General features: G+C 48.9%; 1 protein-coding gene across 1 annotated transcript in view; it reads right to left on the reverse strand.

The window, feature by feature from the left end:
* Window positions 1-1,750: 1,750 nt before the first annotated feature.
* Window positions 1,751-16,269, reverse strand: part of LOC123345411 (zinc finger protein 250-like) — a 47,653-nt gene continuing 33,134 nt past the window's right edge. The window contains exon 6 of the mRNA XM_044982263.1: window positions 1,751-3,565. Within this exon, the coding sequence (XP_044838198.1) occupies window positions 3,552-3,565 (14 nt within the window). The 3' untranslated portion in view covers window positions 1,751-3,551. The remainder of the gene's footprint in view (window positions 3,566-16,269) is intronic.

A 16,269-nucleotide genomic window follows, 5' to 3' on the forward strand; every position in this document is an offset into this window, starting at 1 on the left:
CGCCGGCCGAGCGTGGCAAGCTGCCGGCCCCTCCTCCGCCTTCCCCTGGAGCCCTGCCGCCGCGTTTGGCCCCGTGGGGAGGGAATACTGCTCCACGCTCATCCAGAGCCCCGCCGCCGCACACGCAGCACTCTGAGGGGCGGGGCTGCGCGCGCGGCGGCGACAAAACTCCGGATGAACAGGGAGCCTCATGGTAAGGGGTCTGGGGTTTGTGGGGGGTTGGATAAGGGGTGGGGGCAGACAGAGAGCAGGGTGAGTTGGATGGGGCGGTGGGATCCTGGGGGTGGTGGTTAGGGGCAGGAGTCTCTGGAGTGGGCAGTTAGGGAGCAGGGGGGGTGGATGGGGGGTCAGGGCAGTCAGGGGACAGGGAGCAAGGAGGGTCCTGGGGGGGCAGTTAGGGTGGGGGGGGGGTCTTTGGAAGGGGTGGTCAGGGGACAAGGAGCTGTGGGGAGTTGGATGAGTCGGGAGTTCTTGGGGGGAGGCTGTCAGGAGGTAGGAGTGTGGAGAGGGGTTGGGGCAGGCATGGAGCAGGGGGGGCGTTGTATGGGTCCAGAGTTCTGGGGGTCCTGTCAGGGGGTGGGGAGCGGTTAGATAGGCATGGGAGTCCAGGGGGTTCTGTCTGGGTGTGGGGGTGTGGATAAGGATTGGGGCAGTCAGGGAACAGGTAGGGGGTAGGGTCCTAGGGGGAGCAGTCAGGGGACAAGGGGCAGGGAGGCTTCGATAGGGGGTGGGGTACCAGGAGGGGGTAGTTGGGACAAGGAATGGGGGGGGGTTGGGGGCTCTGGGGGGGCAGTCACCCAGCCCTGTGCCCCGAGCCCTGCCCCCCCCACATGCACCCCAGGCCCCTGCCCTGAGCCCTGTACCACCCAGCCCTCTGACTCCTTCACCCCCCCATGACCCCAGCCCTGACTCTGGCACCCTCACGCATACCCAGCCCCCTAACCCTGACACCAGCACCCCCTCACATGCCCCAAGCCCTCTGCCCTGACTCTTGCACCCCCCACATCCCATGCACCCCACACATCCTCACCCTCACCCTGAGCACCAAACGGGAGCTCCTGCACCCCCACTCACATTCCCACCTGCACCCCTCACACCAAATGGGAGCTGACCAGGTAAATGCCCCCCACACCCAAACCTCCTGCCCCAACCCTGAATCCCCTTCCTCATTCTAGCTGCTGGCCAGACCCTTCACCCCCAGCCCTGTGCTCGGTCCACTGCCACCCTCAGCTCAGTGCAGAGAGAGGAAGAGAATGGGCCAGAACCAGGGAGAAGGTAGGTACCCACTGTATGTGGGCAGGGCCAGGACCCTAGACCGGCAGCGGGCTGAGCGGGTCCGGCAGCTGGGATGCTGCTGGCAGGAGCCGGCGGATGGAACCCCTGAGCGGCAGTGGGCAGTGGGCTGTGGCAGTGGGCAGCGGCAGTGGGCTGTCGGTCTGGGGTTCTGGCTGCCAGACCCTGTACAGTCCACTGCCAGTCTGGAGTTCTGGCTGCCAGACCCTTTCCAGCTGGGGTCCCGGCCGCAGGCCCCACTCAGCTCACTGCCGGCCTAGGTGAACAGAACCCCAGACCAGCAGCGGGCTGAGCGGGCCGGCGGCGTAAGATCAACATTTTATTTTAATTTTTAAATGAAGCTTCTTAAATATTTTGAAAACCTTGTTTATTTTACAATACAACACTAGTTTAGTTATATAATATATAGACTTGTAGAGAGAGACCTTCTAAAAAACATTAACATGTATTACCGGCACACACAACCTTAAATTAGAGTGAATAAATGAAGACTCGGCACACCACTTCTGAAAGGTTGCCAATCCCTGCTTTAATACATATCAGAGAATCCACACAGGATGCAAACCCTAGAGGGGTCCTGGCAAGGGATGGGCCATGTGGATAACACCTTTGCCGATTCCCATGAAGCTGAGTGTCAGGCCAGGCTAGAGTGGCCAGGTAACAAGGACATGTAACAGTTATTAAAGCAGAGAATAAAATCACCTTCCTGGAAGGGAGTCCTGTAGAGCAAGAGACTGAGACGTTGTGATGGGATTTGATTCTCATTTCTCAAGGAAGCTCTGAGTGTCTCTTCAGCTCCTACATTTAAGTTTGGTACTAGAAACCTAGAACAATCTTTATCTTGTAACTTCTGGTTTATTCTTTCCGGTGTTTTATTTAATCGAATTGATACATACAGGAGCAATGTTGGAGTTACTGATATCAGTTTCAAAACACCTATCCTGGGCTCTGGGCGCTGAATCAAGGCAATGGTTTAATTGTGATTTTTCTTGCTTTGAACAAGGAGGAATGAGGTAGATCCCAGTTTCTCAAATGCTCAGAGTCCTTTATCTGGAGAGGACAAGAGTGTGAAAATTGATCTTTGTGGGGTGAAATGGGGCCTCCAGGGGAGTCTCTTTAAGGGTTTAATTTATACTGTACAATCTAGCAGTTGAAATTACACTTGGACTGTGCTTTTTATTCCCCTGTAGTTACTATGAATTCACAGATCTAGAAGGTTTAGTTAGATGACTGAGTTACTGATATCTGCCAGTAGAGTTACATACATACATACACTGTCATGAGTCTCCAGTTTTTCTTTTCAATACATGTATACACTACACAGCCCCTGTAATGAGTAGGTGAACTCCATGACCCATTTACTTGTTCCTATTCCATGAGAACGGCCATACTAGGTCAGACCAAAGGGGCTGACCCCAAGACTGATTCTCCCTTGTACATTTAGAATCTATGTCCATTAAATGCACTGTTGTTCCAGTGTAATTATCATGCTGTTTCTTTCTCTCTCCTTTTTTTTTTTATACAGGCACTTAAAACACAAAAAATATCAAAGTTCACTTCAGAGTCAAGACAGTGAAAAAACATAGAAGATAATTCTCTGTACTCCAAAAATACCTCATTGACTGAGTTGGGGGTGGGGGGGGGAGTGTTTATTAAAAGATTCCATTGTAAAGTTAATCATCTGTTTGTATGAAGTAGTTGTAAAGATGGGTGAAATGAAGAACACAGTGAAATTGAAGCCACAGGTTTACATTTGAATTTGAGGCTGATAGACTCATTGAAAGTTAGGCCAGATTTTTCTGCTATATGTTTTTCTGCTCTAACTGTATCAGTATAACTATTGTGAAAGAATGCATCCACTCTTCTTTGTTTATGCCACTTTTAGCTGCTTCCCTTCTGAATTGTTGCTCTGCACTTTGGTCAAAATAACTGTGGAGCATCCTGAGCAGATACCCTGGGACACAATGTTCCACCACTGGGCTCTCTGCATTGTGGGATCTTTTTCATGATGCATTGTGGGATGCTTACCACAACCAACTGGGACTTGGGGTCAAACTAACAAACTTCTAGGATTCCTCTTCTGGCATCCCATAATTCATCCTTTTTTGTCCCTTGCGAGTGACATTTTCAAACTGCAGAAAGACAGTATGGGGAAATTACCGTTGAGGACATAGTCCTGACAGTCCGTAATATGAACAGGCTGTTCTGTGTGTACTGGCAGTCATGCAGCTGGACAGCTTCGGATGGGTGGGAGACAGTCACGGCAATATGGCTAGCAGAGAAGGATGAAATAGAGCAGTTACTTTTTCATGACAGTTTTCTGAGGGGAGTACCGCTTTGGGTCTCTGCCAACTAGCACTGGCCAGCGGGATGGGATAGCACTGCAGAACAGGGAGGAACAGACATGGTGGCAGAACCGCAGAATGAAATTCAGCATAGACAAATGTAAGGTGCTACAATGGGGGATGAAAAAACAAATGCACAAATACTGTATGGGGAATAACTGGCTTGGCAGCAGCACTGCTGAGAAGGATCTGGGAATTGTGGATTACATCCCCAACATGAGTCAACAGTGCAACGCTGTTGCAAAAAAAGGAAAGGCAATTTTAGGTTGCATTAGCAGAGTCATAGCATGCAAGTCACAGGAGCCGATAGAACTGCTCTACTCGGTGCTGGTTAGTGGAGTACTGTGTCCAGTTTTGGTTACCAATGTATAGAAAGGATGTATAGAAACTAAAAAGGATCCAGAGGCATGCAACAATGATCAAATGCAAGTCATATGAGCAAAGGCTGAACTGGGTATGTTTAGTTTGGAAAAGAGGAGATGAAAGGGGGACATGACAGCAGTCTTCAGATACTTGAAAGGCTGCCATAAAGAAAATGGAAAAAATTTCAGGAAAAAACTTCCTAGCTGTAGGAACAGCAAGACAATGGAACAGACTGGCTAGGGAGGTCATGGAAGTGCCTTCACTGGAGGTTTTCAAAAGGAGGCTGGATAGCCATCTGTTCTGGATGCTTTAGACACAACAGATCCTGCCTCTTGGCAGAGGGTTAGGCTAAATGACCCTTGCAGTCCCTTCTAACCCTATAAATTCTAACACAAGCACTCCAGGTGAGTACATGCAGCGCTGACACAAGCAGCCAAGTATATATATGCCCAAGCAATGTATAGACCAGGGATCAGCAACCTTTGGCACGCAGCTTTGGTAAGCACCCTGGTGAGCCGGGCCAGTTTGTTTACCTGCCACCTCCGCAGGTTCGGCTGATTGTGGCTCCCAAGGCCGCAGTTCGCCGCTACAGGCCAATGAGGGCAGTGGGATGCGGTGTGGGCCAAGGGATGTGTTGGCTGCTGTTTCCCGCCGCCCCCATTGGCTTGAAGCGGTGAACCGCAGCCAGTGGGAGCCGTGATCGGCCTAACCTGCGGATGCGGCAGGTAAACAAACTGGCTCAGCCTGCCAGGGTTCTTACCCTGGTGAGCCGCATGCTAAAGGTTGCCGATCCCTGGTAGACTTTGGTAGCTGCATGCTGATGTAACTTGTGTTGACCAAAGTTTGTAGGGTAAATGTGGCTGTATATGATGATAGATTCAAGAAGCTCAATCTATTTAGCTTAACAAAGAGAAGGCTAAGGGTAACTTAATTACAGTCTATAAGAACCTACGTGGGGAATAAATATTTGATAATGGGCTCTTCAGTCTTGCAGAGACAGTTGTAACAACCACAGAATCCATAGGATAGGAAAGGACCTCGAGGTGTTCTAGTTCAGTCCCCTGCACTCATGGCAGGACTAAGTATTATCTAGCCCATCTCTGACAGGTGTTTGTCTAACATGCTCTTAAAAATCTCCAATGATAGAGATTCCACAACCTCTCTAGGCAATTTATTCCAGTGCTTCACTATCCTGACAGGAAGTTTTTCCTAATGTCCAATTGGGATTTTTTGTGGCTTTTAGAGATTTTAGTTTAGGTTGGCTGCCTGTGGCTTTTTTTAGTATTACCAAGCCACACCGGCTTCAGGTTTGCAAAGGCACACTGTTGGATATTGCCTTTGGTTTGCCTTTGTTTATATTTTTTTTACAGCCAGCTGGGGCCGAAAGCAGGTTTTTTTTTTGTTTTGTTTTGTTTGTACTTAGCATGGTTTGCATTGATTTTGACCTTGAACGCAGAGCAACATTTTTTTTATTTTTGGGCCAAGCTGAATTTTAAATTAACTGGTTTTTTTGTAATAGACAAATTGCTTACACTATGTTAGAGGCTTTTTTGGTGATTAAAAGCTTTTTTTAGATGTATAATTTTATTTAGATTGAAGGAACCTTTTAGTGGGCATTGTTTGGATGGATTTTTATGCGTGTAAAGATTTTAATTTTTTAAATACCTGCAGGTTTTAGGACCATAATGTACGTACATGTAATATGCTGGGGCAACCTTAGGGGGTGAGAGGGAATGCTTAGACTGTTTTTTTTACCCATTTTTTAATTACACACACAGGGAGGATGCCCTGTTCGCGCTAGCGGCTTATAAACTAAGGTGTTTTGGTTTTTTTTACAAGGTACTTACACAGGAGAGGCTAATGAGGATGGACACGGCCCTTTTACACCTTTTTTTAGCAAAGAGTGTCAGCTAGTTTTAGGGAGACGGTGCCGCTTACTTCTGTTGCGTTTAGTGAGATGATTAGACTGTTAGCAGCCCACACGGAAAGGAAGGGGGAGGGAAGATGGGTTTACATGCTTTTAGACCCAGGTAGCTTTTTTACCGGACAATGCCAGGCCGAGTCAGCCCACTGTGGGTTGGATTTTTTTATAGATTAGATTTTTTTTTTTTTAGGTGGAGTTACCAGGCTTGCTTTAGAATATTTTTGGTTACGAGCTATTGCTTTGCAGAATACTTTGGGCATTTTTAGCAACTTTTATTTACATTGTGTACACATAGAATCATAGAATCATAGAATCTCAGGGTTGGAAGGGACCTCAGGAGGTCATCTAGTCCAACCCCCTGCTCAAAGCAGGACCAAACCCAACTAAATCATCCCAGCCAGGGCTTTGTCAAGCCTGACCTTAAAAACCTCTAAGGAAGGAGATTCCACTACCTCCCTAGGTAACCCATTCCAGTTCTTCACCACCCTACTAGTGAAAAAGTTTTTCCTAATATCCAGCCTAAACCTCCCCCTCTGCAACTTGAGACCATTACTCCTTGTTGTGTCATCTTCTACCACTGAGAACAGTCTAGATCCATCCTCTTTGGAACCCCCTTTCAGGTAGTTGAAAGCAGCTATCAAATCCCCCCTCATTCTTCTCTTCTGCAGACTAAACAATCCCAGTTCCCTCAGCCTCTCCTCATAAGTCATGTGCTCCAGCCCCCTAATCATTTTTGTTGCCCTCCGCTGGACTCTCTCCAATTTATCCACATCCTTCTTGTAGTGTGGGGCCCAAAACTGGACACAGTACTCCAAATGAGGCCTCACCAGTGCTGAGTAGAGGGGAATGATCACATCCCTTGATCTGCTGGAAATGCCCCTACTTATACAATCCAAAATGCCGTTAGCCTTCTTGGCAACAAGGGCACACTGTTGACTCATATTCAGCTTTTCGTCCACCGTAACCCCTAGGTCCTTTTCTGCAGAACTGCTGCCCAGCCATTCGGTCCCTAGTCTGTAGCAGTGCATGGGATTCTTCCGTCCTAAGTGCAGGACTCTGCACTTGTCCTTGTTGAACCTCATCATATTTCTTTTGGCCCAATCCTCTAATTTGTCTAGGTCCCTCTGTATCCTAGCCCTACCCTCCAGCGTATCAACCACTCCTCCCAGTTTAGTGTCATCTGCAAACTTGCTAAGGGTGCAGTCCACACCATCCTCCAGATCGTTAATGAAGATATTGAATAAAACTGGCCCCAGTACCGACCCTTGGGGCACTCCACTTGATACCGGCTGCCAACTAGACATGGAACCATTGATCACTACCCATTGAGCCCGACCATCTAGCCAGTTTTCTATCCACCTTACCGTCCATTCATCCAGCCCATACTTCTTTAACTTGCTGGCAAGAATACTGTGGGAGACTGTATCAAAAGCTTTGCTAAAGTCCAGAAATAGTACATCCACTGCTTTCCCCTCATCCACAGAGCCGGTTATCTCGTCATAGAAGTCAATTACATTAGTCAGGCATGACTTGCCCTTAGTGAATCCATGCTGACTGTTCCTGATCACTTTCCCCTCCTTTAAGTGGTTCAGGATTGATTCCTTGAGGACCTGTTCCATGATTTTTCCAGGGACTGAGGTGAGACTGACTTGCCTGTAGTTCCCTGGATCTTCCTTCTTCCCTTTTTTAAAGATGGGCACTACATTAGCTTTTTTCCAGTCATCCGGGACCTCCCCCGATCGCCATGATTTTTCAAAGATAATGGCCAATGGCTCTGCAATCTCATCGGCCAACTCCTTTAGCACCCTCGGATGCAGCGCATCCGGTCCCATGGACTTGTGCTTGTCCAGCTTTCCTAAATAGCCCCGAACTACTTCTTTCTCCACAGAGAGCTGGTCACCTCCTCCCCATACCGTGCTGCAGAGTGCAGCTGTCTGGGAGCTGACCTTGTCTGTGAAGACAGAGGCAAAAAAAGCATTGAGTACACTAGCTTTCTCCACATCCTCCGTCACTAGGTTCCCTCCCTCATTCAGCAAGGGGCCCACACTTTCCTTGACTTTCTTCCTGTTGCTAACATACCTAAAGAAACCCTTCTTGTTACTCCTAACATCTCCGGCTAGCTGCAACTCCAAGTGTGATTTGGCCTTCCTGATTTCACACCTGCATGCCTGAACAATACTTTTATACTCCTCCCTGGTTATTTGTCCAATCTTCCACTTCTTGTAAGCTGTTCTTTTGTGTTTAAGACGAGCAAGGATTTCACTGTTAAGCCAAGCTGGTCGCTTGCCATATTTACTTTTCTTCCTACACATCGGGATGGTTTGTTCCTGCAACCTCAATAAGGTTTCTTTGAAATACAGCCAGCTTTCCTCGACTCCTTTCCCCGTCATGTTATTCTCCCAGGGGACCTTGCCCATCAGTTCCCTGAGGGAGTCGAAGTCTGCTTTTCTGAAGTCCAGGGTCTCTGTTCTACTGCTTTCCCTTTTTCCTTGTGTCAGGATCCTGAACTTGACCATCTCATGGTCACTGCCTCCCAGGTTCCCATCCACTATTGCTTCCTCTACTATTTCTTCCCTGTTTGTGAGCAGCAGGTCAAGAAGAGCTTTTCCCCTAGTTGGTTCCTCCAGCACTTGCACCAGGAAATTGTCCCCTACACTTTCCAGAAACTTCCTAGATTGTCTGTGCACTGCTGTATTGCTCTCCCAGCAGATATCGGGGTGATTAAAGTCACCCATGAGAACCAGGGCCTGTGATCTAGCAACTTCTGTTAGTTGCTGGAAGAAAGCCTCGTCCACCTCATCCCCCTGGTCCGGTGGTCTGTAGCAGACTCCCACCACGACATTACCCTTGTTGTTCATACTTCTAAATTTAATCCAGAGACACTCAGGTTTTTCTGCAGTTTCATACTGGAGCTCTGAGCAGTCATACTGCTCTCTTACGTACAACGCAACTCCCCCACCTTTTCTGCCCTGCCTGTCCTTCCTGAATAGTTTATATCCATCCATGACAGTACTCCAATCATGTGAGTTATCCCACCAAGTCTCTGTTATTCCAATTACATCATAATTCCCTGACTGTGCCAGGACTTCTAGTTCTCCCTGCTTGTTCCCCAGGCTTCTTGCATTTGTGTATAGGCACTTGAGATAACTCGCTGATTGTCCTGCTTTCTCGGTCTGAGACAGAAGTCCTCCCCTCTTGCAGTCTCCTGCTTGTGCTTCCTCCCGGTATCCCACTTCCCCACTTACCTCAGGGCTTTGATCTCCTTCCCCCGGTGAACCTAGTTTAAAGCCCTCCTCACTAGGTTAGCCAGCCTGCTTGCAAAGATGCTCTTCCCTCTCTTCGTGAGGTGGAGCCCATCTCTGCCTAGCAATCCTTCTTCTTGGAAGACCATCCCATTGTCAAAGAATCCAAACCCTTCTCTCCGACACCATCTGCGTAGCCATTCGTTGATTTCCACGATTCGATGGTCTCTACCCTGGCCTTTTCCTGCCACGGGGAGGATAGACAAGAACACCACTTGCGCCTCAAACTCCTTTATCCTTCTTCCCAGAGCTACGTAGTCTGCAGTGATACGCTCAAGGTCATTCTTGGCAGTATCATTGGTGCCCACGTGGAGAAGCAGGAAGGGGTAGCGATCCGAGGGCTTGATGAGTCTCGGCAGTCTCTCCGTCACATCGTGAATCCTAGCCCCTGGCAAGCAGCACACCTCTCGGTTTTCCCGGTCAGGGCGGCAGATAGATGACTCAGTCCCCCTGAGGAGAGAGTCGCCGACCACCACCACCCTCCTCCTCCTCCTCTTGGGAGTGGTGGTCGTGGAACCCCCATCCCTAGGACGGCGCATCTCATGCCTTCCAATCAGTGGAGTCTCCTTCTGCTCTGTTCCCTCAGGTGTATCATCCACTCCACTCTCTGCACTAGTACCTGTGGAGAGAACACGAAAACGGTTGCTCACCTGTATCTGTGTTTCTGGTACGTGGATGTTTCTGGTACTCTTTCCCCTTCTGGAAGTCACATGCCGCCACTTATCCTCGCTGGCCTTCTGTCCCCGCTGCGTAGCCTGCTCTGAATCTTCAGAACATTGTGCCCGCTGCAGCTGATCCTGACGTCTATCCAGGAAATCCTCATTTTCTTTTATGGAACGCAGGGTTGTTATTCGTTTCTCCAGACCTTGAATCTTCTCTTCCAAGATGGAGATCAGCTTGCACTTTGTACAGACAAAGTCGCTCCTATCCTGTGGAAGGAAGACGAACATGGCGCATCCTGTGCAGGTCACAACGGCGGATTGCTCAGCATCCATGGTCTCTTCCTTCTAAGAGCTCTCTCCAAGCCAACTCCCAGGCAAACTCCTTCTGTTTGCCTCTCTGCTGTTCGCTGCTCAGCTGGTTCGCAGCTGACTGCCTTTTTATAACAGTCAGGCCCAGCTGGAACAAAGCACTCCCAAATCAAACTGGTCAAACAAGCAATCAAACAATCAAGCACACAGTCAAACTGCAAAACTGCCCCCCCAACAGACACTCAGATACTCACCAGCGCAGTCCCCCTACTGCAGCACTTAGCGTACCTCTGCTCAGAGGGATCCCAGGCAAACTCCTTCTGTTTGCCTCTCTGCTGTTCGCTGCTCAGCTGGTTCGCATATGTTGAATATGTTGAACAGCACTGGTCCTAATACAGATCCTTGGGGGACCCCACTATTTACCTCTTTCCTATCTTTTAATCAATTACTGATCCATGAGTGGACCTTCCCTCTTATCCCATGACTGCCTACTTTGCTCAAGAGCTCTTAGTGTGGGACCTTATCAAATGCTTTCTGGAAGTTCAAGTACTCTATATCAATTGGATAACCCTTGTTCATATACTTGTTGAAACTCTCAAAGAATTCTAACAGATTGGTGAGGCTTGATTTCCCTTTACAAAAGCTATGTTGACTATTCTTCAGCATATTATGTTTATCTATGTTTCTGATATTTCTGTTCTTTACTATTGTTTCAATGAATTTGCCTGGTACTTAAGTTAGGCTCACTGGCCTGTAATTGTCAGGCTCTCCTCTGGAGACTTTTTTTTTTTAAATTGCATTGTTAGTTATCCTCCAGTCATCTGGTACAGAGGCTGATTTTAGCAATAGATTACTGTACATACCACAGTTAGTAGTTCTGCCATTTCATATTTGATATAGTGTCATTGTAGCCATGTCAGTCCCAGGATATTAGAGAGACAATGTGGGTGAGGTAATATCTTTTATGGGACTAACTTCACCGTGAATGGTCCCTTGAAATATGTGTTAACTAGTAACGCTAAACAGTCTGTTCCACTTTGTATTTAGCTGGGATACTCTGAGTACATTTCCCAGCCCTGAAGAAGAACTCTGTGTAAGCTGGAAAGCTTGTCTCTCTCACCACTAGAAGTTGGCCCAATAAAAGATATTATCTCACCCATCTTGTCTCTCTAATTTCATATTTTGAATTCCTTCAGAACTCTTGGGTGATATCATCTGGTCCTGGTGACTTATTACTGTGTAATTTATCAATTTGTTTCAAACCCTCCTCTACTGACACCTGAATCTATGGCCTGGTCTAGACTACGCGTTTATACCGAATTTAGCAGCGTTAAACCGAATTAACCCTGCACCCATCTACACAACGAAGCCCTTTATTTTGATATAAAGGGCTCTTAATATCGATATCTGTACTCCTCCCCGACAAGGGGAGTAGCGCTCAAATCGGTATTGCCATTTTGGATTAGGGTTAGTGTGGCCACAATTTGACGGTATTGGCCTCTGGGAGCTATCCCACAGTGCACCATTGTGACCACTCTGGACAGCAATCTGGAGTCGGATGCACTGGCCAGGTAGACAGGAAAAGCCCCGTGAACTTTTGAATTTAATTTCCTGTTTGCCCAGCGTGGAGAGCTGATCAGCATGGACTGTACGGGAGATACTGGATCTGATCGCTTTATGGGGAGACAAATCTGTTCTATCAGAGCTCTGTTCCAGAAGACGAAATGCCAAAGCATTTGAAAAAATCTCCAGACAGAGGCCACAGCAGGGACTCAAAACTGTGCTGCGTGACAAGTGTAATGGAAAGCCAAAGAATCAAATGGACGCTCATGGAGGGAGTGGGGGGGACTGAGGACTCCAGCTATCCCACAGTCCCTGCAGTCTCCAAAAAGCATTTGCATTCTTGGCTGAGCTCCCAATGCCTGAAGGGTCAAAAACATTCTCCCGGGTGGTTCAGGGTATATGACGTCAATTTACCCCCCTCCCTCCCCGGTGAAAGAAAAGGGAAAAAAATCGTTTCTCGCCTTTTTTCAATGTCACCGTATGCCTACTGCATGCTGCTGGTAGACGCGGTGCTGCGGCGCTGAACAGCAGCATCACCTCCCCTCCCCTCCCCGATGGCAGATGGTACAAAAGGCTTGGAAACCGTCCTCATCATCCCGTGAGTGCTCCTGGCGGGCCTCAGTGAGGTCGGCCAGGGGCGCCTGGGCAAAAATGGGAATGACTCCCTGTCATTCCCGGCAGACGGTACAAAAGGATTGAAAACCGTCCTCATCATAGCAACTGGAGGCTGAGCGCCTCACCCCCACCCCCCTTTCAGGCCTAATGAAGATTCTGTACTGCCTGGACTATCATAGCAGCTGGAGGCTGCCTCCCCCTCATTTTATCTCACTAAAAAGTCAGTGTTTCTTATTCCTGCATTCTTTATTACTTCATCACACAAATGGGGGGATAACTGCCATGGTAGCCCAGGAGGGGTGTGGGAGGAGGGAAGCAATGGGTGGGGTTGTTGCAGGGGCACCCCCTAGAATGGCATGCAGCTCATCATTTCTGCGGGATATCTGGGGCTCTGACCCGGAGCGGCTGTGGTCTCTGGTTGTCTAGTAGACTTGCCCCATATTCTAGGCAGGACTGACTCTATTTTTAGACAAAACATAAAGAAGGGAATGACCTGGGGAGTCATTCCCATTTTTGTCCATGCGCCCCCAGCCGAGCTCAGTGAGGCCAGCCAGGAGCACCCATGACAGCAGCAGATGGTACAAAAGGATTGATAACCGTCATCGCCAATTTCCAATTGCAGACGGTACAAAAGGATTGATAACCATCATCGCAATTTCCAATTGCAGACGGTGATTATAGGGCTGGTAACCGTCTCTGCTACCTTGGAAAGGCGAATGAATGCTGCTGTGTAGCACTGCAGTACCGCATCTGTCAGCAGCATCCAGTACACATACGATGACAGTGACAAAAGGCAAAACAGGCTCCATGGTTGCCATGCTATGGCGTCTGCCAGGGCAATCCAGGGAAAAAGGGTGCGAAATGATTGTCTGCCGTTGCTTTCACGGAGGAAGGATTGAGTGACGACATTTACCCAGAATCACCCGCGACACTGTTTTGGCCCCATCATGCATTGGGATCTCAACCCAGAATTCCAATGGACGGGGGAGACTGCGGGAACTATGGGATACCTATGGGATAGCTAACCACAGTGCAATGCTCCGGAAATCGACGCTAGCCTCAGTACATGGATGCACACCACCGAATTAATGTGCTTAGTCTGGCCGCGTGCACTCGACTTTATACAATCTGTTTTAAAAAAACCAGTTTCTGTAAAATCGGAATAATCCCGTAGTGTAGACATACCCTATGACAGTGCCTCAGTTTTGTCACCTAAAAGGAATGGCTCAGATGTGGAAATCACATCCCTGCAGTAAAGACCAACGCAAATAATTAATTTAGCTTCTCCGCAGCAGTCTTGTCTTCCTTGAGTGCTCCCATATGCATGTGCATGGGATGTGCCGGGTGTGCCCAGGTGCACCCTAATGCCTGCGGGCCGGATCCAGCCCCTCAGGGCTTTGGATCCGATCTGTGGGCCATGCCCCCCGTGGAGCCGCAGGCCCCACACCGCTCTCAGAAGCAGCCAGGACCACGTCCCTGGGGCCCCAGGGGGTGGGGGCAGAGGGCTCCATGCATTGCTCCAGGCACTGCTCTCTGCAGCTCCCATTGGCTGGGTACAGGGAAGGTACCTGGAGGCATGGCAAGGGCAGTGCACGAGCCCTGTGCCCCCCCGAGGGGCCGCAAGTGGATGTGATGAACGGCATGGTGTGGGGCCAGGGTACGCAGGCAGGGAGCTCGCTGCTGCCACCCTGAGCCGCTGCAGGTAAGCGGCGCTGGACCAGAGCCTGAACCCCTCCTGCACCCCCCCCAACTCCCTGCCTTGAGCCCCCTCCTGCACCCCATACCCCTCCTGCACCCCAACTCTCTGCCCTGAGGCCCCTGCCTGCACCCCTGTATCCCTCCTATACCCCAACTCCCTGTCCTGAGCCCCTTGCCTGCACCCCTGTTCCTCTCCTGCACCCCAAGTCCCTGTCCTGAGCCCGCTGCTGCACCCTCCTGCACCCCAAGTCCCTGTCCTGAGCCCCCTGCTGCACCCCACACTCCTCCTGTACCCCAACTCCCTGCCCTGAGCCCCCTGCCACACCCTGCACCCCAACCCTCTGCCCTGAGGCCCCTGCCTGCACCCACACCCGTCCTGCACCCCAACTCTCTGCCCTGAGGCCCCTGCCTGCACCTCACACCCCAACCCCTTGCCCTGAACCCCTTCCTGCACCCTGCACCCCAACTCTCTGCTCTGAGCCCCTTGCTGCACCTTGCACCCCTCTTGCACTCCAACCCCCTGCCCTGAGCCCCCTGCTGCACTCCGCACCACTCCTGCACCCCAACCCCCTTCCCTGAGCCCCCTTATACACTCCGCACCCCTCCTCTGCCCCAATCCCTTGCCCTGAGCCCCTTCCTGCACACTGCACCCCCCCCACACCCTGCACTCCCTTCCGCACCCCAACCTTTATGATGTTTGCCTTAAAAAAAAAATTCCCTGGGTGCACACCCTAACGAAATGTGCTGCGCATGCCTATGAGTGCTCCCTTAGCACTTTGATCATCCGGGGCTTGTACACACTAACGGTTACTTCAGTATAACTCAAGTCACTCAAGGGTGTGGAAAAGCACCCCCTCCTCCCCCCATGAACAATGTAAGTTACACCGACCTACGCACCGGTGTGGACAGCGCTGAGTCAATGGGAGAAGCTTTCCCGTCAACATAGCTAATGCTGCTCAAGGAAGTGGCATAATTACGCTGATGGGAGAGCTCTCTCCCGTCAGCAAAGAGCAGCTCCACTGTAGTGATTCTAGTGTAGACTAGTTCCCAGTGGCCCCATTGATTGTTTGGCAGGCTTCATGCTTCTGATGTCTTTCTTTTTATTTTGCTGTTAGTGTTTGTGTCTTTTGCTAGTTGGTTTTTGCCCTGCCTCTTTATACTTTTACACTTGCCAGAATTTCTGCTCCTTTCTATTGTCCTCAGTAGGATTTGACTTTCAATTTAACTTGGCTGCCTTACTGTTTTTTGTTTTGATTTTTTATTTGGAATGTACATTTAGTTTGATCCTCTATTATGGTGTTTTAAAATAGTTTCCATGCAGTTTGTAGACACTTCACTCTTGTGACTGTTCCTTTTAATTTCTGCTTAACTACCTTCCTCATTTTTGTGTAGTTTCCCTATTTGAAGTTAAATTCTACTCTTGTGGCTTACTTTGGTAGTCCCCTCCCCCGGATGTTAAATTTAACTACATTCTGGTCGCTATTACCAAGTGGTTCAGCTATAGTCACCTCTTGGACAGATCCTGTGCTCCACTTAGGACCAAATCAAGAATTGCCTCTCCCCTTGTGGGTTCCAGGACTAGCTGTTGCAAGAAGCAGTCAATGAAGGTGTCGAGAAACTTTATCTCTGCATCCCGTCCTGGGGTGACATGTACCCAGTCAATATAGGAATAGTTTAAATCACACATTATTATTGTTTTTTGTAGCCCCTCTGATCTCTCTGAGCATTTCACCATCACCATTACCATCCTGGTCAGGTGGTCGGTAATATGTTCCTATGACTATACTCTTATTATTCAAGCATGGAATTACTATCCATAGAGATTCTATGACACTGTTTAAGATTTTTACTAGATTTGACTCTATGCTTTCTTTTACATATATTGTCACTGTTCCACCAGCATGACCTACTTTGTCACTCCCATGTATTTTGTACCCTGGTATTACCATGTTACTTTGATGATCGTCATTACATCAGATTTCTATGATGTCTATTATATCAAGGTCCTCATTTAACACCAGGCACTCAAATTCACCCATCTTAGTATTTAGATGTCTAGTATTTGCATACAAGCACTTATAATATTTGTCAATAATTAGTTGTCTGCCTTCATGTGATATAATTGAATGGGACTCTTTTTCAATTGACTTTTTCGCTTTGGTTCCTACCCGTACTTCAGCAATTTCTATCCTCTC

Source organism: Mauremys mutica, chromosome 12 (assembly GCF_020497125.1).
Source record: "Mauremys mutica isolate MM-2020 ecotype Southern chromosome 12, ASM2049712v1, whole genome shotgun sequence".
Taxonomy (NCBI): Eukaryota; Metazoa; Chordata; order Testudines; family Geoemydidae; genus Mauremys; species Mauremys mutica.